Below are 23,862 nucleotides of genomic sequence, written 5' to 3' on the forward strand. Positions count from 1 at the left end.
ATGCAAGGAACAAAAAACAAAACAATGATTTTAGTAATGTAAAATATCAGACATGGGTAGGGGACTGCATAAAACATGTTTGGTGTATGACAAACTTACCAACTTTATAAAGTTGGCTTCTGGGAGCCTGCCGGGGGAGGTGGGCATGAGGGGGACGGGGCGCCAAAAATCGCATTATTTTGGACCCGCCCCCGGTGACGTAATGACGCAAGCGCATCATTTTACACCGGGGGGAGCGGGGCCAAATGCCGCGATTCCCGGAGAATTGCAGCATTTTGGACCAAATTCTGCCCACTTCACTAGGAAGTGGGCAGATTCGGGAGATTGCCATACTCACCCTGGAGTCCGTGAGACTCACCCAAAATGCGGGAGTCTCCTGTACATTCCGGGAGAGTTGGCAAGTATGGTGTATGGACTTCATTTCATAGTAATGTGATTGACACCACAACCAGTTTGAAAGGAGCCTGACATCATTGCTCTGTGCTACACATGGAAACACAGCAGTTGTCTGAGTTGAAATACTCCTGTGCTGCTGTTAATATTCTTATTGATGGTTGGAGGCAGGTTTGTCTAGCTCATCCACGTCATCTCTGGCACCAGTTTTGAAGGATCACTGAAATAATCAACAACACCTAAAACTGAGCCAACCAGCTCTGTCCAGTCTACAGCATGATGCTCTCAGAAGAAGCTAAAGGGTTTTCCAATAGTAGCGAGGTCTATTGATCCTGTTAATAAGCCTCCTAGGCTTAAGAATGTTCTCTACTGAGGAACACATGCCCTCTAGTGGCATAAAGAACAAACTGACATGTACTGATCGTTAAAGTGAACATTTATACAGTAGATATATTGTGCTTCACCTATAGGGGCCTATTTATGACCCATCACATATTGCTCACATTGCTTATAAGTTTTCGGCAATTATAAGAAATGACTTAACAAGGCAATTTAGTAACATTGATTGGCTGGGACAGCGGTTCTATTTTTGCAGTCCCCATAGACACCTACAAGGACTGCGTTTGTGATCGAAGAGGCTGGGACCACAGCAGGTTTCTCTGATATCTGCTGGAATCCTCTAATAAATACCTTTGTTACTGTAAATCTGCAGTTTTCGAGGGATTTAAACCTCATAAAAAGGTCCCTTAGCCAGTCAATAGACTCAGTAAATATAAACTATTTATAATGAAAAAGTGGCTCTAATATATGTATAATATATCTATCATCAGAATAAGTGCATAATCAGCTGTATAATATCTTGGCAACGTCTTTCACAGCTGCCTGTTTCCTGTATGACACGGATATAAGGATCGAAGCTCCGTGACCTGTACAAAAGCCTGCAGCCTCATCAGGGCCGGATTTACCACTAGGCAACCTAGGCAATTGCCTAGGGCCCAGCGGTCCCCAGAGGCCCCTCCCAGGGCCGGCGGTGAGACCACCCTTTAAAAATGGGACGCTACTTATGGGCCAGTGCTATATGCTTGCCCCCCCGGGCTAAAGTCTGCCAGCCAGCCCCTGAATAGGGGTATATGTTATGCTAAAAAACTATAGTGCTATGGATTTTTTCAGGGAGGGGGCCCCAAACCAGTATCTTGCCTAGGGCCCCATGAGGTCTAAATCCGGCTCTGAGCCTCATTCATTTATATAGTCCTTGAGCTCCTTGGTGACCCATAAAGTGATAGTTGTATAAATGTATACATGAAGTTTTGATATCATCACTTATAATGTGTGCGTTCTGACATCATCCCTTCAGTATACATTAGTTAAACCTGTATATTGTAAGTAATAATGTATCCCTACAATAAATTATTATTGATATTAGAAGACACCTTGGATATCTGTGCCCTTTGAAATAGAACTCCGCCTAAAGTTTTTGTGCTTTTAAATGGTTCTAGAACTCTTTGGTGACTTTTACTATGCATATAATTTACAGTATGGGTACCTCATATAGGGCTGCATAGTGGCACAGTGGTTAGCATTTCTACCTCACGGCGCTGGGGCAATGGTTCTTTTCCGACTGGGGCACTACCTGTGTGAAATTTGTATGTTCTCCCTATGTTTGTATGGGATTTCTTCTGGGTGCTTTCAAAACCATACTGGTAGATACATTGGTCTCTGAAAAAATTGATCCTAGTCTATATGTGTGTTTGTTTGGTAGATAATTTAGACTAAGCTTCCTAAGGGCAAGGGATGATGTGACTGATTAAATATTCTCTATAAAGCTCTGCATAATATGTTGGTTCTATATAAATAAATATTAATAATATTTAAACTGATAATGAACATACTACACTGTTTAATCATTAAGAGTTCCTCAATACAGTGATAATGGATATGCTGCACTGTATATTGATGGTGACTCTCTCTTTATATAGGATAATGTCCCCCTCCCCCCCCCCCCCACACACACAAACACACACACACACAAATGCACACTGCAAATTATATGGAGAGTAGAAGTCACAGGGAGCTTAAAAAAAAGAAGGTCACAGACATCAAAGGTGATTTGTAATATCTATGATAATGTACAGCATTAGGACGAAGTGGAGTGGCAGATTTCAGAAAATATTTTCATTCAATGGACTGAAGTGGAAGGAGCTCCATCAAAAACCCAAATTATATTCCAGACAGGGCGGGCAGGAGAAACAAGCTAGTCTCTTCTTGGCTCTGAGACCAAAGGGAGACGCACAAAAAACACCTTGTGAGTGACAGTCAGGACGAGGTTGAATAAGAGGCCTGCCAAGAACTTTCCAGAATGATCCAGCCAGCAAAATCCCACCCTATGACAGTGGAGGAGGCGTGGGTTGCAATTTCCACTGCTGGATATGGAAAGAGCTAGCTGGACCCTCTTATGTGAGGGAATAATGTGCCCCGTCATGTCAAACTGATATCTGCGCATTGATGTGTGTGACCGTCATGTTGTGAATATTGGTCAAAACCATATGACTTTTAGTTCTTGCTGAAGTGGTAAAGGCAGGGACTACAGAAGTCTGTAAGTAATTCATGACTATTGTCTTTAGCTAGAGGCGCGCACCCAGAGGGGATTTCCTTGTCCCCAGAAACCCCTGTCTTGTGTGTGTTTGTGTATGTGTGAGTCTGTGCTTGTCTGTGTATATAACAGTTTACATGTCTGTGTGTGTGATCCTGTGGTTGTCTGTGTATGTGACAGTTTACATGTCTGTGTGTTTGACAGATAGGAGATATGCATTTGTGATATAGTCTGACTATTCTAGTTAGATAATTACTAGTTGAAAGAAGCCACAAAACTCTGTAAATTGCTAATAAGCTTGTGCCAAAAACATGTTATATAATTTCATATTTTTTTTCCATGAGGCAGCAAACACTGAATATCATTAACATTAGCATACAAAACAGTATATCACCTAAAAGTACAATATAGACCACCTATGTGTGATTTTAATGCCTGTACAGTATAACATTTGACCATGTCTGAAGAATTCAGCTTGCGTGATACAGCAATGATAAACAGACAAACATCTTACATAGGATTTTACTTAAGAATACTCAGTAAGCAGGGTTTGTTACTATGGGAAAAGATACAGCACATGGCGTTTATGTTTAAGAACAATGTTGTAATGCGTACAGGAGCATACTGGGATGTGTTGAGTTTCAAGAATGATTCTTTGTCATACTTACCAACTTTCTGTTGGTGAAATCCGGGAGCCTGCAGAGGAGGTGGGCGTGACGGGGGGGCTCCAAGTGACGTCATTTTGGACCTGCCCCCATGACGTGATGACGCAAAATGCGTCATTTGACAGCGGGGGGCGGGGCCAAACGCCGCGATTCACCGGGAATCGCGGCGTTTGGGACTTAATTCTGCCCACTTCACTAGGAAGTGGGCAGAATTATCCAGATGCGGGGGATTGCCACACTCGCCCGGGAGCCCGGGAGACTCTCGCAAAATGCGGGAGTCTCCCGGATATTTCGGGAGAGTTGGCAAGTCTGTTCTTTGTATGCAGCATCTAGGCTGTTAAGCATAGAAACATTCAGTTGTATGTATAACCAGAATAATCTATAATAATCTCTCAGTACAAAGCATCGCGTATGATGTTTGGCCACATTCTCTATGACTGCACAGTGTCACTTTGCTTATCGTTTATTGTAATTATAACAGTTTTTTTATTCAGTTCTTAGTGTCGTGTAGCTGCACACTAGACATAGCAATGCATACACATTTTGATGGACCAATGGAATGTTCATCACCATTTCATCATCACCATTTATTTATATAGCGCCACTAATTCCGCAGCGCTGTACAGGGAACTCGCTCACATCAGTCCCTGCCCCATTGGAGCTTACAGTCTAAATTCCCCAACACACACACAGACACAGACTAGGGTCAATTTGTTATCAGCCAATTAACCTACCAGTATGTTTTTGGAGTGTGGGAGGAAACCGGAGCACCCGGAGGAAACCCACGCAAACATGGGGGGAACATACAAACTCCTCACAGATAAGGCCATGGTCGAGAATTGAACTCATGACCCCAGTGCTGTAAGGCAGATGTGCTAACCACTATGCCACCGTGCTGCCCTAATGTTGGGCCTTACTGCTTGTGTAAAATTATAGCCACGCCCCTACACATGCTGGCCACGCCCACTGGTGGCGTGGAAACTTCAATCCTCAAATTCTGCGTTTGCCCCTGAGCTACTGAACCATGAGGAGCCTGACCCCACTCTTGAATATATGGACCCCACTCTTGAATATATGGATGTGGACGTGGTGTAAGAGGAGATCAAAGAAGCTACCAACTGCCGCAGAAGAGGAACCTGTAAAACAACCAGAGCCTGTTGCCGATGTAGAACCCAGGGAACACAGACAACAAATGGAATGTATTTCTGATAGGCCTCTCTGAAACTACCCTACAAATTGAAAGTAGTGAATTGGTGACCCCTAGAGAGATGACTCCTGAGGGGATGAGCCAAACGAGAGAAAGTTGGATCATCTATTATTATGGTATGTCTGGAAAGCAGTTCAATGTGTGGTATTACCCCACCAAGAAAATGTCCAGGAGTGGGAATATTACAAAGTACAATGACTTATTCATGAACTTAAAGCAAGATATTTTACATATCACCCCAGGCCAGATGGGTCCTGAACAGATGCCACTATAATCAGTTGGATTTGTAATGTACTGCATTTGTGTTCTTGTTATTGCAGAGATTGTTTGGAGAGGGGATCCTATTGAGAGCCACCAGTCTCTACTAACCCAGAAAAATAGGGGGGGGGACGGGGACATGTAAGGCAAGGGCAGGTGCTTTTGTTGAACGTTATAAGTTTCAGTTACTTTTACACTTTCACATTTGAGTGACTGTTCAAGCGCTATGGAGCTGGGCATCCAGGGTTTTACATTGCTAGTAGTAATGTCTCTATAGAGCTTATTGAGTGAAGAAGATCAACCAAGGGCTCTATGTGCAGCCTAGAGACTGTAGTGTATAATATTTATATATGGGGAATATTTATACATATTTATTACTAGGAAATGTACATTTCATTGCAGAGATTCTGTGACTGCTGTTGGGAAGTATGTTATGTTATGAGGTTATTTTGTATTGTGATGTACCGCACTAACCATTCAGTATGTACAAAGATGAGATATGTCTCCTTGTTTTTTGTATTTGGCTTTGAAGGAAAATTTAAATAATGGGGGAGAGTGTATCACTCTTTAGATGGATGTGCTTAAAATGCCTCTGAGTGATGTGGTATGAATGGAAGCATCTTTGAGGTGGGATAGTGTGTATTGGTGACATTTGGGCATTTAAATGTTCCCTACAGTGTCCTGGAAGAAAACTTCTCGGATTGTAACTACGAGTGTATCTTGTCCCTTGCTTTCAATTCTAAACCCTAATTCTATACCCTTATCCCTGAAGTTATCTTCTATCCCAAAGCCAGCTGTATCTGGTATAAAGACAGGGACAGTGTATAAGTCTTCTATCCCCTTATATAATTAAACAGTGCAGACTGTTCTTTCTAACTGCATGAACATTGTAAATAGAGCACTACAACATGCCACACGAGGGGCACAAATCCAAGGGGACTCCAGCGCAAGAATAACTGATTTATTTGTTTTAATTTGCATGGTTATAATTTATATTATGTTTATAATACTGCAGCTGCTCCCACAGTTTCTTTACATGCGCTTAAGTAAGAAGAACATGTAGCCACAATGGGGAAAATGGACGCATTACAGAGAGGTGTGAATGATGGTCTAACTCAGTGTTGGCTAACCTGTGACACTCCAAGTGTTGTGAAACTACAAGTCCCAGCATGCTTTGTCAATATATAGCAGCTTATTGCTGGAAGGGTATGCTGGGAGTGGACTTCACAACATCTGGCGTGTCACAGGTTAGCCAACACTGGTCTAGCTCTTGTACTGGGCTAAACACGACAACTAAATAACGTCAACAAAGAAAAACCACCTCATGGTGCTGAAATGTATTTAAAAATTCTGATACCAGCGGCTGTACCGAAGAGGCAGCAAAGCCTCTATAAGACACAGGAAAAAACACATGTAAATCAAATATTTAAAGCAGCCCAAAAAGGCCTAATTAAACTTGTGAAAATGTTTCAGAAAACAGTCTCTAATATATTCATGAAAACAAAACATACAACAAATGTGCCAATAGATGTTGTAAACCATCCCACAGTTGAATGATCATACAAATTGGGATAAAGCCTGCATAAATTATACACCATATGTAGAACATACAGATCGGAACAACCATCCCAACAATCTTAATAATAATATCTCATTACCATATCAAATAACAGCGTGGTTGAAGTTAGAATGTTGCTTCACAAGAGTAAAAGCACCACAAACATAGGTGTGTTTTCTTGGCTAAGTAACTGCAATATCCATGCCCCCTTGTGGTTGATATATGCATTGAACCACTTAAATGCCAAAACAATTTAATGATTATTTGGAAATTATTACAGACTGATTGGCAAATTAAGTTTTAGCCCTCTAAATGTTATATAGCTCAAATATATACCACTGTGCACCACTACATGGAGGAACCTATTTGACAATGTACTTGATCATAAACAGCAAAATACAAAATGCTGAAAATTAATTGAAAATAAGATTCCCTCAATATGGTAGTGTGTTCCTCTGTTTTAAAACACTACCAGGTGGTGAATATGGGGATTATAAATGGAAAAAACCTGTCTAGCTCATAGAGATAAACATTAAAAATGTGTCGTTAATCACATCTAGATGGATATCTATTGATATCTGATGGTGCAATAAATAATATTGAATGGTATTGTTTGGTAACACTCACAATTATAGTATATACCATTCAGGTTGTCTAACAAATGTCCCATGATGATAATACAAATCAGTAACATACAACATTAAAATAAACGACAATACCATATTCTGAAACTTATTCACGTTGTAACATATATCCAGTGTGTAAAGTACACACCTAATAGAAATAAATCAATAAAAACTGATTGATCTGGGCAATGAAATAATGTCTTATCTCCAACCTAAATCAAAGATGAAGAAGACTTGCCACCTAATAACTAAGGAGAATATAGAGGATTACAGGCTGATAAACTAGTGATGATGTTAATATGTGTTAGCTAGCTATGATAAATTCAGAACATATCATTGGAAAAATATTATAATACAGACCAATTAACAAATATTCTAAAGTAACATTGCTGAACAGTGGTCAAAGTGGATATTTAGAAGTGACGATAGGGAAAATGTAAGTGAATGGAATTTGATAGTTTTACAAACAAAGCTGTAGGAGAAGTGCAGTCAGTGGCGGATCCAGGGTCGCCCCCCCCCCCCCCCCCCTAGCAGGGGCTTTCTGCTGACGGCTGCACACTGTGCAGGTCCGTTCAGCATTGACAGTGTGCTGCCCGGCTGCTCTGATTGTGTTTTAAATCAATCAGAGCAGCCGGGCAGCACACTGTCACTGCCAAGCGGACCTGCACATACTGTGCAGCCGCCGGCAGCCTTAGAAATTAGAAAGGGGGCGGGGCCTAAATCGCCCCGGGTACAGCAGTTGCCTAGATCCGCCCCTGAGTGCAGTATGCCATACTACCGAATATTGGCTCACTTCCACCACTGTTTCTAAAGTAAAACAAATAGAAGCTGCCGCAGTCATATGATATTGCTAAAGTCTATTGCCTCATTTACACCATCAGGGTAAAGAGACCCCAAGTTGAATATCCAATAGTCTTCTTGTCTGCAAAGACATTTGTATCCGTCACCTTCTCATTTGATGTTAGGCACATACTCGATCTTTATGACTCCCAAATCAGTGGGATCCATAATCTGGCACATCTCAAAGTGTCATGGTATACTTTGGAGCTTATTCTTAATAATAATGTTATGTCAGTGTTCAGCAAACCTATACTTTACTAGATGTTCTTCTTATATACTGTATATACTTTGCAATAGGTAGATTACACAACTTGTATTGTAATTGATGAAGCTATTCATTTTAAACTCAGTATTGTATGTATAAGAAATGGCTTCCATAGCCCTATTGATGACATACCTACATGTGAACCAAGATGTATTACATTTAAAGAGTCCATGTGGTCGAACTGGAAGACAATTAATATTCTTGTTGCCACCTTCACCATTACCACTGTTCTCTTTAGGTTTCGAATAGCTAGGAGATGACATATTGTTTAGATTTGTCCCTTTTTAAAAGATAACTAATGGATCAGCTGGAAGGTAGATCCCTTGTTTGAGAATGGGATAATTCTTCTTCAGTATTTTTTATTTTATAGGGTGATTTAATAAACTTCATAATGATTGCTAAATTATCATATAATTGTATCAATTGTTTTATTTTCTTCAATACTTGGATATATCTGAAGAAAAATATTTCTGTCCAAACCACTAATTGCATTATAAACTCTAGTTAAGATGTCTGATGAATAGCCTCTGCCTAAAAAGTGGCTGATCATATGCTTGGCCTGTGAATCAAATATCTCTTTTGATGAAAAGCTTCTTTTTAGATGCAAAAGCTGTCCTTAATTTGAGCACTATTAATATGTAAATAATCATTAGTATAAACCGTTTCTGGTAGTTAGAAGTAATAATTTTACATTCCAGTATAGTGGAGGTCACATCCAGGAAGTTAGTGCAGATCTTATTAAAAGTGTGCATGAACCTGAGGTTGAAATCATTGGTTCAAATGTGAAACAAAATCAAATCCCCATCCCATAAACGGATCATTGATATAATGGCCATAAAGCACCAGGTTCACCCTATATTCACCTCTTCACACATATTGTACTTCAAATTCACCCACTTATAGATTTACATAGCTGAGGGTGAAACGGGTGCCCATGGCCGTCCCCACCCCCTGCAAATAATATGTGCCAACAAGAATTAAATAATTGTGCATCAAGATAGACTGAATAGTCTCAAGATTGAATCCACTGTGCCTCTCTGAGATGTAACTATTGCTTGCAAGACAGTCCTTACAGTGACAGATAATAATGTTAAAAGCTTATACATATAAAGTCAGAAAGCCCAACTACACTGCTAATAAATGCACAATACTGTATCATTATTATTGTTATCATTGTTGATTTGTAAAGTGCCACAGTTCTCTACAGTGTGGGACATTGGGCAAACTGGGTGTACATAAAATATGGAAATATAAGGCAGAATAAATAAATACAGATGCATAAGAGCTTACAATTTAGTGGGAAAAAGGCTGATAAAAAGAGTGTGGATCAGAGGAGTGAGTGTGGATCAGAGTGGACATTGGGACAGTACAGGTGCACCAGTGGGATTAGTTTAGGTGGGAGTAGGGTAGGCTCTACAAAAAAAAAATGGGTTTCCAGGAAGAGTTTGAAGAGTTCAAGTATGGGAGGAGAGTTTAGGGTGCAAATACTTCTACGTACGCATATAATTAACACATTGCACTATACAATGATGGGAATTGTCTCTATGCATTACATATTGATACCAAGTATTTCTATAGGCTGATAATAAACATATTGCACCATATAACATTGTTATATGATTATCTTTATTCTCTGATAATGAACAGTGTATAATGGTGCTAAATATCTTATTAATAATTATCATAATTATTATGATTATTATTAACCTTTAATTATAAAGCACCAACTTATTACACATTGTATATTGAGGAGAACATAATACAAACAATTTATGTACAATGACATGAAACAGAAGGCAAATATAACACTGTCAAAATGAGCTCACGATCTAACAGGTGTGAGGAACAATTGATATAACATATAGCAGAATAGCGATTGTATCGGGTGGTAGAGAAAGTGTGTGGCTACTCTAATGTGAATGCTTTATCACCCACCAATAATAAAGCAGTAATTGGTAACTGGCATTTTTGTGCAGCTACCGCTGTTGTTGTAGAGTTGGAATAAGGAGAAACCGTGGAAGGTGCAGACATGAAAGATGAAACAGTCAGCTGCTGGCCACCACGACTCTCCTCACCAATTAGGTCCTCCCGGACTCCACTCCCTTCCCCTGAAAATACCCTTGCATTGCGTAGTAGTGGCTTCCTATCACCACTGTGACATACCCCCAACATTCCGTGCAAGATATCAGAAACCAGAGTCGGTACTGTCCAACCTAAATCGGGACAGTTTTGGGGTAATTGAGGATGCTGCTCTGTATAATGACGATGAGTATCTCTATACACTGATAATGATCACTCTGCACTGTATAATGATGCTGAGTATCTCTTTACACTGATAATGATCACGCTGCACTGTATAATGATGCTGAGTATCTCTATACACTGATAATGATCACACTGCACTGTATAATGATGCTGAGTATCTCTATACACTGATAATGATCACGCTGCACTGTATAATGATGCCGAGTATCTCTATACACTGATAATGATCACGCTGCACTGTATAATGATGCCGAGTATCTCTATACACTGCATTATACAGAGCAGCTTATTCATTATCAGTGTATAGAGATACTCGGCATCATTATACAGAGCAGCTTATTCATTATCAGTTTCAGTAAGCAGGTTAAGTTGTTTAGAGCACAGCTCTGCCTGTCCAGGCTGACATGAGATGTGAATGTGGGTGGTGTAGATGTGTGCACATAATGTACAGAACCTGACACTGTCTGGTTTGTGCCCTGACACTTACTGAGCTCAGTCAGACATCTGGATAGCCATCACACATTAGCTGCTAAACATAATTACTGGAATATCATAATTACTTCCCATCTTAATGAGGTCATGTCTAGCACTGTGTGTGGGTCACATGAAGGCTGTTCAGAGAAAATTCATGTATTTAACTTCACTGACAATGCCAGAGTGTACAATATAATCACATTGAGTATCTCTAAACACAGATAATGCCAGCGTTACACTGTATGATGATTCTGGGCATCTCAAAACGTAGATAATGTCCCTATTACACTGATAGGGAACATTATTAATGTAATGGTTGGCTAGTGTATTGAATAGTGGCATTCTCATAAATATTGGTTCAGCCCAAAAAATGTCAGCCTCCACTGTGTGTACTTGACAGGTGTACTTTATTGATGCATGTTTTAAATCATTGTTTATAAAATGCCTTTATTCTTGTAGGGATTTACTGATGAGAGACAATCTGTTTGAAATCATTACTGGTCCCAGGACATTCTATATCCAGGTAAAGTTATTTATTTTTAAAAAATTACAATATACTAGTGGTTATGTATATTAAGAAATGAAGCCATACAAACATTTCCAAAAGTCTGATAGCCATATTGAAAATCAACATCACAAGTTTATGGCATCAGATGGCAGTATTAAACATCACATCACAACTTCATCATATGTGCTGCCTGAAGGTCATTATTGACTCCAACCTCAATGTCACTACCCACATCCAGTCCCTCGCCCAGTCCTGTCACTTCCACATTTGCTATATTGCTAATACTCACCATTTCCTCTCCCGGCATGTCAGCAAGACCATTGGCCATGCTGTTGTCTCTTTGCAAAGCTTTCCACTTGTTCCCCATGTTCTTCAGAATACAATACAAACTGCTTGCCCTCACATATAAACCCTCCTCCTATATATCTGACTTTGTCAAGAAATACTCCCCTACTTACCCACTCAATTCTGTCATTGAGCTTGATCTTTCCTCCTCTCCTATAACCACCTCACACTCCTGCCTTCAGGACTTCACATGAATTCCTCCCCACCTTTGGAACTTCATTCCCCATCTGACCACACCCACCCCCAACCTCCAATCTCTCAGGCACTGCCTCAAAATTCACCTTTTCACACTTACCTACCCTGCTTCCAGTGGCAGATCCAGGGGGAGGGGGGGGGGGGGCGATCGGGACTTGCTGCCGGCGACTGCACACTATGTGCAGGACCGCTCGGCAGTGACAATGTGCTGCCCGGCTGCACTGATTGTGTTTTAAACACAATCACAGCAGCCAGGCAGCACATTGTCACTGCCGAACGGACCTGCACATAGTGTGCAGCCGCCGGCAGCCTTAGATGGCAGAAAGGGGGTGAGGCCTAAATCGCCCGGGTAGAAATTTTTTCTAGATCCGCCCCTGCCTGCTTCATCTAAAGACATCTCTCTGCTCACTCTCCATATGCCCCTTACACTCTGAGTACAAGATGGTACACCCCTTTTGTCTCCATTTGCTTTTCTACCCCATCCTATAACAAGTCCCTCCTCTCACTTCACCTACCTCTTCTACTCTACCCTCCACCTCTATCATCTCTTCATCCCCACCCCTCTTGGATGTCCTCTCCTCGTCCTCTTTGAAAGGATTGCCTTGATCCAGTTGTATTTTCTAACATTGTTGATTTTTCTTATGTACCAACTTGTACTCATTTTCCTGATGCCATGGCTTCTCTTGCCCATACTTATTTGCATTTTGTTCTGTTTATATTTTGTTGATTCTACGGCGCTGCAAATTCTATAGCACCTAATAAATAAACTATAATGATGATGATAACAATCTCACTGATTAATATATTTAATCAAATGGCAGCACTCAATATTACATAACAACATCACATGTCAACTAATTGCATCAGATGCTGGCTAGTGATGCAACAACGTCCCCACCATAAGTGCCCCCACCACAAGACAGCCACCACCCTGTGCTGATTCCACAGATTGGATTGTTGGGTCTCTGAGCTGCTATCTGTTTTGTTCCCAAACCAATGAGTCCTGTAAGTCTTCTAAACTGTGCTTTTTTTTGATACTGTATTTAGAGATACTATACTAGGTCTCAGCGGATAATCGTTCACAAATTCCATACTACACCAACCGCAAACACCCTATGTTTCAAATTCAAGCTTGTATATTATAAGGAATAATGCACCATCTACTGTAAAACAGATTCAGATTAACATAACTTCCTCCAGGTGGATATTGCCGTGCCACCTCCTCCCTACTCCCTCCTCATCAGTAATCCCCCCAAAAGTTTTGATTTTCCTGGGATAGTCCATATTCCCAGCATCAGCAGAAGTGGCCCAGAGGTTAGCAAATTGCAGATATGGGTAGGTGAGTTAGAGGCAAGTTTGGGAGGATCAAAGCCAAATGCTGTTCCATTTTTTTTAACCTCCAGTGCTGGAAATGATCATCAAAGCACTCCATTTCCCAAACCTCAGTCATCTTCTATGTGTATAAATATAGGTGCATACAAGATTGTGGATTTTAGGAGGTAGACACCCAATCAAAGTAGCTAACCATGGTTATGTGTCCCAAAAAATATGAACTAAAAATGACCCAAAACATTAGGCATCAGCAGCACATTTTTGGCTCAATTGCTAGCAGTAAATTTAATATAGAAGCAGTCAAAAATATATACAAAATGTAAAAGAAAATAATTGTACATATATCATCATCATTATCAACCTTTATTTATATAGCGCCAGCAAATTCTGTAGCGCTTTACATATATAAAACCCATGTGCAAGAATTATTATTGAAATAACATGTCAGTAAATATGTCTGCACAAAACAATGCAACTCCCCATAGGCTTCCTGCTTTCAGGAAATAAACCAATAGGGTGCATTCACCGGCCACAAAAAATAGGCAGATGTGTAGCATGTTTCTTTTGGTGCCAATCTCTCCTATAACACATAGGTGCACACCCACATTCCACTGTTGGAACTACACCCGAGAAATGATGAAGCACCCTCTTTTGCGGGAGTGCAGGTGCATATGTAAAATACAAATAACGGCAAGGTTTGAGGCTGTCTACCACACTTATTTTTATATTTCGCTAACCCCCACTCAACCCTGGCAATAGTGCATTGGCATTGGTGAAGGGATTGGTAAAGTCCTTACCTTTACATTGGTGCTGTGTGTTGCTTCTGATGTCATGGAGAATAGCAGACCGAGCAGTGTCCCAGTAAAGAGGTTTGTGTCTGTGGAGGTTCCTGGTACAACTAATACTATGAGTGTCTCAGAAGGTCACATAGCTCTAGCTGTCTCCAGTGTGTGTATCGTATGGAGGTTTTGGACAGATGAAACAAAGATCTTTGCTGGGGCACTGCCAACTGGGACTTTCTTTCCTTTCATGGCAACAGTAACAGCATATGCCAAAGATCCACAGAGCAGGCTGGACTTCACCAGCTCCATTATGAGCTCCATCAGTTCCATTTAACAAGTTACAGCTGATGACTCCATGTCTACGGTTCCCCCTTTTCATCTTTGCAGACAAAGGGTTATGTGGCTCATTAGGTCTGTGGAATGTGATGTTGATCTTGATATTAACAATGTGTGGAGCATACCATAGTGTGGTACACCTAGGAGCCTAGGATGGGTCCCAAAACTGTTACCCTATTTGATCATAGTCTAACTCTGTTGGTAGATATTATATATTTTGGCAGGTCTCATGAAAAAAGAAAATTAAATAAGATGTCCAGAACAGGCTCATGTTCCTTCCCTTAAAATTCAGCAATGAGTAGACACATTTTCAGATCTAATATTGGGTGTTTGTCTTGGACGTACATTACATTTTAGTGGAAAAGTTGCTATTTCCAAAAATGAAACCTTTACATGGAAACATGGGTTATTTAGTTTAATTCTGACACATAAACACTTTAATGACAGGATTTGACCATTGCAAAGATACCTCTCTGTAGATTATAATGACATCACTCCTGGCTCAATGATCTCACACATATCTTCTTTATGAAAGTATGGATCTTCTCTTCATGTGCCCCTCTACCTTTGTTGGATGGTCAATCACTGGCAGCAGGCTAGGCAGAGATGGTAGTTTGTAGGCATAACCCCCAGCATAGCAGCTTATGCCCACTCTTCGGGATTATTTTGCACTGTACTAAGAAGTTATACATTAAAGCATGGTCTTACTTAAAATTGGTGATACAAATTACATTCAACTGTTTATCATATCCTACAAGGAAGGATCATATATAAGACAGTTATGTGCTCACACACTTGTACAGTTTATGTTATATGTGAAATATAGGACTGTTTAGTAAAGAGGCAATTGGGGCAATTGTCCTGAGTCCACCAAGACATATCGGCCCATAATCTAGTAATGGCGTATAGACAAAAGAGGCGCTAAAACAGTTTCTGTCTCATCCTGGCATCCAAGAGACAAGACAAGAGACCCCTTGTTTCAAATCTCCACTTTCATGTAAGTTGCCATGGTGTTCGTAATATCTCTTGGGCCAAATAGAAAAGGCAGAAAGATTTAATACCACCCTGTGTACATACAGAGTCCTGATGTTACTAACTTAAATTCTAAATGTAGGAAGTCCTCAAAGAGCATAATTTGTACCAGTGCAAATCTAAAGAAAATGTGTTTTGTTTTTTTGTCTTGTTTTGTGCTCTTTTCTTGGGAAAACATGACGCAATCTACTTTTATCTTACACTTGTAAATTACTGCAGACACTGCAGCATCCGATTGGTTCTCCCGTTTACCCTCTCCCCCACTCCACAGGTTTTCAGCTGTGGATGTGAGATGCACCCCGGGGCCCCAGGAAAATGGCTGCATGGAGCAGCCTCGGGCTTCGGGAATGGGCTAATTAGTCTAGATAGTAATGCTTGTGTGTTTAAGTTTCTTAGCTCCACATTTTGCAATACATGTTAAGCTGGCCAACTATGTCAGATATATCCCTTCCTTTCAGTTCTACATTACCCAACAAATTCAATATGTATGAACTTTGGTTCATATAGAGGTACATTTAAAACCACAGTCTAAGTTGTAGAAAAGGAGACTCAAATCATTACTCTGGGCTGTTGGGGTCCCTGTTCCTTTCACTATTAAACTCTGAGTCTGTGATTTCTAGAGATGGGTGGGCTCGGTTCCCCAAGATCCGAATCCTACCGAATTTAGGGTATCCGAGTACCGAACCGAGCATGCTCGGTACTCTCCCGCCCATTCGGTTTCGAAATCGAGGCAAAACGTCATCGTGACGTATTCGTTTTTCTGAGCTCGGATCTCGCAAGATTTAAAAAGCATAAATACCAGCCTCCACAGCAATCCATCGCCATCTGACAGAGAGAGAGAGCAGGGTTAGGTCACACTGGCTATATCAGCGCAGGGACAGTGATTGATTGTATTAAACAGCATTGAAAGCTTAATACCAGATTGTTACAGCAGTAAGAGGAGAAGAGAGAAGGGTTTTTTTGTTCAGTTTCTGGCTCTCCAAGTGCTATTGGGGTGTCCCCCATTATTTTGCTGAAATGTATCTGGCTGTGAAAAAAGTACTATATTGCAGCACTTTAATAATTAATATAGTTAGAACTTCCATTGGCTTTTGGGGTGTCCACCATTCTTTTGCTGAAATTTATCTGGCTGTGAAAAAAGTACTATTTTGCAGCAGTGTCAAAAACAATTTGTAGCACTACAAGTGCTTTGGGCTCAGAATGAATTCAAACCAGTCCACATATGAGCAAAATGAGCAACCAGGTTCTGTCACCAGTCCTGATGGTAGTGTTCCCAGTACGTCATCTGGGAAAGGCGATGTCAAACTACACCGTCTTTTGAAATCAGCCAAAAAAACACACACCCAAAAAAAATTTACTGTGTTGAAGCGAAAACGAAGTGCAACTGAGGAAAAGTTAACTGCCGATAAAAAAAAAAATGCCATCATGCCATTCTACACACACAGTGGCAAGGAGAGAATGAGGCCTTCGCCTTTTTCTATTAGTGGCAGATCCAAAAATGTTAACGAGCCTACAAGTGGTGTACAACTACTGTTACGTGTCAAAGCCGAGCTGCAAGAGAACAGTAAGGCATTAGAGGATAATGTTTGCTCTGAATCAGAAATGACACCAATTCCTGTGGAGAGTCCATCCAACAGTGGGATGTCTAATCATGAGCATTCTGTTAGTGTACCCATAAAGAAGGGTCCTTTAAGCAGTTCTGCTGATGTGTGCCTGAACAGCCCGAGTGTAGCCGGTGATACACCAAGTGAGGATGACACTTTGTCTTTAGAAGAGGATGTGGGGGAGATTTGGGTATCCGACGATGAGGATGCGGTTGATTGTGTAAGTCCTGCAGCAGTGTGACACCAGTGGCAGCAGTTCTGGCACGTGAGGTTCTGGCACCAATATGCACTTTCCAAACACAAGCAGGGATGACGCAGGAGCACAACAGATTAACATCTGGGCTGGTTTGAAAGATTTTTTTTAAAAATGTGTGACCTTGACCATAACTCCAACCAATCCTACTATTAACATGCATAGGATGGTGGAGGGCCTATCAGGGATTAAACTGTATTTTTACTAATTTACACTCATACGGTTTGGATGTAATATACACCCAAAGACGAGTGCTCAATTGCTAAGAGTCATTGATGAAGAGGAAGACAAGCAGGCTTGTCTATAGAATTTGTAAGACCAAGTAATTTGAATTCCAAAGTGGTGCACAACTACTGTTACGTGTGAAAGCCGAGCTGCAAGAAAACACTAAGGCCAATCCCTGTGGAGAGTCCATCCAACAGTGGTATGTCCAATCGTGAGCATTCTGATAATGTACCCATAAAGAAGGGCCCTTTCAGCAGTTCTGCTGATGTGTGCCTGAACAGCCCGAGTGTAGCCGGTGATACACAAATTGAGGATGCCACTTTGGAATTAGAAGAGGATGAGGGGGAGATTTGTGTAGGCGACGAGGGCGCATATGATGATGTGGATGATTAGGATGCAGACAGATACCAAACTGCCTTTGTCCCTTTCTTTTAATATTCTAATTCTACAGTCTATGCAGGCTGCTACTTTTCTATTTTAATACAAGTGGATGGGGGGGGGGACGGTCCGATGCAGACAGATACCAAACTGCCTTTGTCCATTTATTTTTTATATTGTTCAGTCTATCCAGGCTGCTTTTTTTTTTTTTTATTCAACTACAAGTGGAGGGGGGGGGTGGCTATAGAGACAGAGACCAAACTGCCTTTGTCCATTTCTTTAGATATTTAACTATAAGTGTAGGGTGTAATATACATCCAAAGACAATGTCTGCATTGCCAATATGCATAGATGGAGAGGAAGACAATCTGGTTTGTGTGTAGAATTAATGATGGCCTACCAGGAATTAAACAGTTTTTTTGATAATTTATTAGCTTTACAATTACATTACTTATCCAAGAAACAGGTGGAGCACTAAATTTGGTTATTTTATGCCCAAAAACATTGATTTTCCAACAAAATAGCAAAACAAAACCAAACAAAACCAAAACCAAAACACTCAATGGTGGTTTTCCAAAACCAAAACACAAAGGTAATCCAGATCCAAAACCAAAACACGGGGGTCAGTGACCATCTCTAGTGATTTCCCACGTGTCTTCATTACTCACATCAGAACACTGCCAGAGTCACATGCAGCCCTGTACACACGTACACAGTCAAAAGGTCGGTACACTCATCTCCTGAAATAATCTGTTTTGCTGTCAGCCTTTTTGTAATATAATTGGCTACAGATTGTTCTATAACAGGCATGTCAAACTCAAAAAACCCCAATTGGGCCAAATAATTAAGATTGTGTGAAGAAACTAAAAATAAATAAATATACATCGTCTGCACAAACGGGTCATACATTTGATAAACAATCGACAAACTGTCAGATAAATGTACATGGACACCAACTTACCAAACGAATAATGATGTTTTAAGCATAAGAAAGCAAAATCGGCGCACACTTGTGTCACGTGACACTGACGGGGAAGGTTGACTGAATACGACAGAACAGTTTGCGTGTGAGTTCAGAGACTTGTTAAGTCATTCAACTGAATTAAATAAAATATGGGCCGCATTCAACTTGTTTTTAGCAATTCAGGGCCGCAAAAATATGCGTTTCGGCCGTGAGTTTGACACGTCTGTTCTATACCAACAAGACACAGGATACAAAGAAATGAACATTATTAACAATGCTGTAATCCTAGTCAAACATCCTTAACAATGTAATAATTATACGTAATGTTATTAGATTAATCAAGTCAATGTGATGTGTCTCTCACCTACTGTGGGACCTTAAGTCTAGTTTATTGGGTGCAGAATGTATTAACTGTATTATTTTCTCATAGGCTGACAGTCCTCAAGAGATGGACAGCTGGATAAAGGCCATAAATGCCGCCATTCAAACCTTCAGGACCCGCTGCCGGGTATGTATATATATTTCTAGATATCTTTTGTAAAATACATGTTAATAAAGAACTTTATACAGACATGAAATAATAGTAAAACAGCCCCTTTCTCAAGCAGTTGTGAGATACTATACCTTCCAAAATTGTCACTATGTAAAAAGGGTTGTGGTCTCAAGATGGGGATCCCACATTGCAGAGGGCGTGGTCATGTCAGGTTAGGGCAGTGATGGCTAACCTGTGACACTCCAGGTGTTGTGAAACTACAAGCCCCAGCATGCTTTACCAGCTATCAGTTAGTTATCTACTGGCAAAGCATGCTGGGGCTTGTAGTTTCACAACACCTGGAGTGTCACAGGTTAGCCATCACTGGGTTAGGGCGTGCTCCATGCCACAGAAGCATGCAAGAGCTCTCAACTTCCCTTTCCTCACCAGTGCTGACTATCGGGACAACAGGACAGTCCCCTAAAATCAGGACTGACGGCTGGGAGGTACAAGATACCTCTTGAGTTGAGTCTTGCGCTGCCTACGCATCCACTCTTGACACTAGAAAGTGCAGATGTGTCGGTCACACTTTATATGAAGGTAAAAAAACATTTTAAAACAACCTTTTTACACACTGACATGCAGCTCCCATATCAGGAGCACACCTAGAACATCAGGAAGTTCATGTTAATATATTATTAATGTCCTCTAAAACGCACGTTTGTTATACACATGTTTCATATTTTTTAAGGTATTTGAACATTTTCCTTTGCACCTAAAATAAGATTTCACAAGATTAATTTAGTAACTTTCCATGCAGAAAAACAAGATTTAGCAATTTGAGGCTCGGCGTCCCAGCCAGATTCATATCATACTGTCAACATAAACTGTGCAATAAATCTGCCCTCAAAGTGGCTGGCACAGGTTTACATGTCTCTGGCAGCTTTCGACTTAACCTTTCTATGAAATATTGCAAAATATAATATTAACACGTATATAAATAGTACAGTTACATTTTTAAATAAAGTTATTGCTAAATTAGTTTAGCATTATACATAAAATAAAACAAATAGCCTAGTAACTTCTGGTTACAAAACAATCAATCATTTTGGGGTACACATTCCTTTGTTTCGGGCTTCGTTTCAGTTGATTGGAAGGGATGAAAATATTGTTTAAAGACTGCGCACAGATACTACTTAGTGATGCCCATGAGGTTTATGTTTATTGATGCAGCAAAGAACACGGCACAATGTTTGGAGGATTGCATTATTTTTTGTACATACTCACTATTATATAGGTTTTCTGAGGAAGACCCTATTGTTGATCAGCACATGTGTAGGCAGAATTAATAAAGGGTGAAAAGCCATAGTGTTGGCATAAACAGAACCGAGTTAAAGCTTTTCTTTGCTTCATCCTACAAAGGGTTACCACCGGTAGGATTTCTTGGCTTTCGCTGATGATGGCTTTCTCATGCTTTGCATTGCAGCAGTATATTTCTTATTTAATTTAATTCCACTTTCCACATTAGTGGAATGGAAAGCCCATAACTGCTCATGCATGTGCATTTTGGAGTCTGGCTCAGCAAAACAACAAGTTAACCTTGGGTTAGTAGCTCTGGGCCCAGGCAATAATGTTTGGTAAATACCAAAGGGAAGGGGTTTTTAATCCCCACTATAAGCGGCAATAAAATCATGTGTGTATATATATATATATATATATATATATATATATATATATATATATATTATAGCATAACATATATATAAAGAAAAAGTTTGTTTGTTGTACTCAGTGTTGATAGGCTGTGTTCTAAGTGATGTCACTGGTTCCTAGTGAGTTGATTGGCTGCATTCTTACTAAGGTCACTGGTTCCTAGTGAATTGATGGCCATTCCCATGAGTACTTTATGCCATAAAATGTCTCCACTGCCAACAGTCCTGATATCCAAGGGGTTTGTCCTCACAGAAGATGGGTGTGATTTGAGCATATCAGAGTGTGGTTTGGGTGGATAAGGGATGTGGTCTTATTGGCCCCAGTTTTCCCACTGGGAATTTTGTCAGATGTGCTTTAATACCTTAACAAACTAGCTCCAAGAAGTAAGGCCTCCTATCCACTGATGTTAATTAAAGTGGCATTTTTAATGTTAGATAATGCATGTAAATAGCTATTAGCTATGTAAATAGCTATGACATTAGAAACCATTGGCATGTGTCACCATATATCATGTCGTTGTTACTAACATTTGATAGAATTACGGTAGTGTTCTGTTTGCGTTTCCGCAGTGCATCTTATTCTCTTCACAGGTAAATGCATTGTGGGAGTCAACAGGGAGCTCCAATAGAACAGCACATGCTATTAACAAATACATGTCTAATTGATGTTAATAAATGGTAACATAACGCATAAAGGAGTCAGAAAAAAATATATTGATGTGACATTATCTTTTATTATTGTAATATGTGCCATGATGTAATACAACACTCCTCAAAAATGCTTTTCAAAATGTGTTTTGTTCATAATTAATAGAATGTTGCATCATTCATTGCAATAAACATGCTGGATATGTCAATCAAATTATTCTAAAATTTATAGCTTTAATCATATTACATAATTAAAGTTACACAATTCTCTCTCTACATCCCTTTATTACATAAATTGCATTTCATCCAGTAAAATGCTTCATCGTTATGCCATATTCCCTGTGCGGGGGTTTCTGGGTAAGTTTGAGGTGGATGGTGGCATGCCAGCAAAATGGTGGTTACAACACTAGAACCACTATTTATGGTCAGGGGCTTACATGAACGTACCCTATGCCCTCCATATAATTGTAGCACAGAGTTGATAACTATAAATTATAAACCTATAAACCATTATTTCTCTCCACAGGACTCCTTTGCACGCACCATGTCTTTAAACCGTGCCTCCACGCCAGTCTCCTCCCCGGCTTCTGTCCACTCCTTGCCACACTGTGATGCCAAAAGGCCACTGGAGAAGTGTACGTCAATGAAATCATCCTGGCAGCCCTGGACCCCAGTACCCAAATACGAAACAGAGCTGTCTGGAGCAAAGACACTGGGGGGCTCTAGCGATTATGTTGAAGGGATGGGAAGATCCAGACATATGTCCGAGCCCCAACGGCCAAGAGATGATCCATTTCCATATAGTCTAGATGACACAAACATCCGTACTTCAGATGTGTAACCAAGTCACAGCTCACGTCACTTTGGTCTACAGGGAAACAATCTATTGTGCATATAGACTGCATCATTATATATTGCAGTATTCTTATTTCCAGGAGGGGGGGGGGGGTGGCTGCATGCACCCTGCACCATTATACAGTATTCACTTTTTTTAGGAGAGGTTCAACTGAGAATGCTTTATTGATTGTTACGGCCTTAACCGGGCACTTGACTGTGAAATATTCTTATCTTTTTTTTCTTTTATGACTCAATAATAGAAATAATAATATGGGGCCATATTAATTACGTTCTGCTAAATCCTCTATGGTTTGGTGTATATTATGAGCTGACAAATGTTGCATTTAACAGTTGTTTCTATTTCCCCTTTGGTTTATATAGTGTGTTGTGCTCATCGTGATATTTCGTGTCATGCTGTTCCACCTTAGGCTTTAGGGCTTTGATGTTACAGCAGAAACGGTATGATAAATGTGAATCCAATATTAAAGAAAGTAGAATGTTGTAATATCATGAAGTGTTTCCACTAATTGCAGCACCAACTGATTTTGCTGTTTGATAACTACAGCCCTCCCCCTCCTTATATAACTTTATTATTACACACAACCAGTGATGGGGAACGTGAAGGTGGAATGTGGAATTTAGACTGTATTGTATATGAGCTGAGTTTCTAGTTATGTAGAATGAACTGACGTACTATGCAATCACATGGTTTAAAGTAGCTCCATGAATAGTTCCCCAGTGTACCTGAAGAGACGTAGTGCTCGCCCAAGCGTTCTGGTGCCACGGGCAGACAGCTTATGTCACAGAATGGGAGGAGTCATTAAAACAGTTTACTAAGGTCACAGCGCCCAGCACAGAGTTACCTGTCTGTCCTGTATGTCTGTGTGACAGTATGAGTCACTCAGACATGCAGGACGGCGTTCAAAGCCTCCCCTCCCCAAGACAGATTCCTGGCTTTATTAGGAGCCAAAATCAGACATTTTGGAGCCCCATATGTCCAGGCGCTCAGTCAGACTGGTGGCTCAGTCAGACCGTAGCTTGGCCAGACACTGAACAGGTCAACAGGTAGATTCTTAATGAATGAAAAATAAAGAGAAA

The 23,862-nt window shown here is 40.4% G+C and overlaps 1 protein-coding gene across 5 annotated transcripts in view; it reads left to right on the forward strand.

Annotated features, from left to right (window-relative positions):
- PLEKHA2 (pleckstrin homology domain containing A2) overlaps positions 1-23,274 on the forward strand; it is an 83,689-nt gene extending 60,415 nt beyond the window's left edge. For all 5 annotated transcript variants that reach the window (XM_075207018.1, XM_075207014.1, XM_075207015.1 and 2 more), the window contains 3 exons: positions 11,601-11,664; positions 19,526-19,603; positions 22,454-23,274. In XM_075207018.1, coding sequence (XP_075063119.1) covers positions 11,601-11,664; positions 19,526-19,603; positions 22,454-22,768 — 457 coding nt within the window. In that variant the 3' untranslated portion in view covers positions 22,769-23,274. The remainder of the gene's footprint in view (positions 1-11,600; positions 11,665-19,525; positions 19,604-22,453) is intronic.
- Positions 23,275-23,862: the final 588 nt, after the last annotated feature.

The sequence above is a fragment of the Mixophyes fleayi genome, chromosome 4 (assembly GCF_038048845.1).
Source record: "Mixophyes fleayi isolate aMixFle1 chromosome 4, aMixFle1.hap1, whole genome shotgun sequence".
NCBI classification, from domain to species: Eukaryota; Metazoa; Chordata; class Amphibia; order Anura; family Limnodynastidae; genus Mixophyes; species Mixophyes fleayi.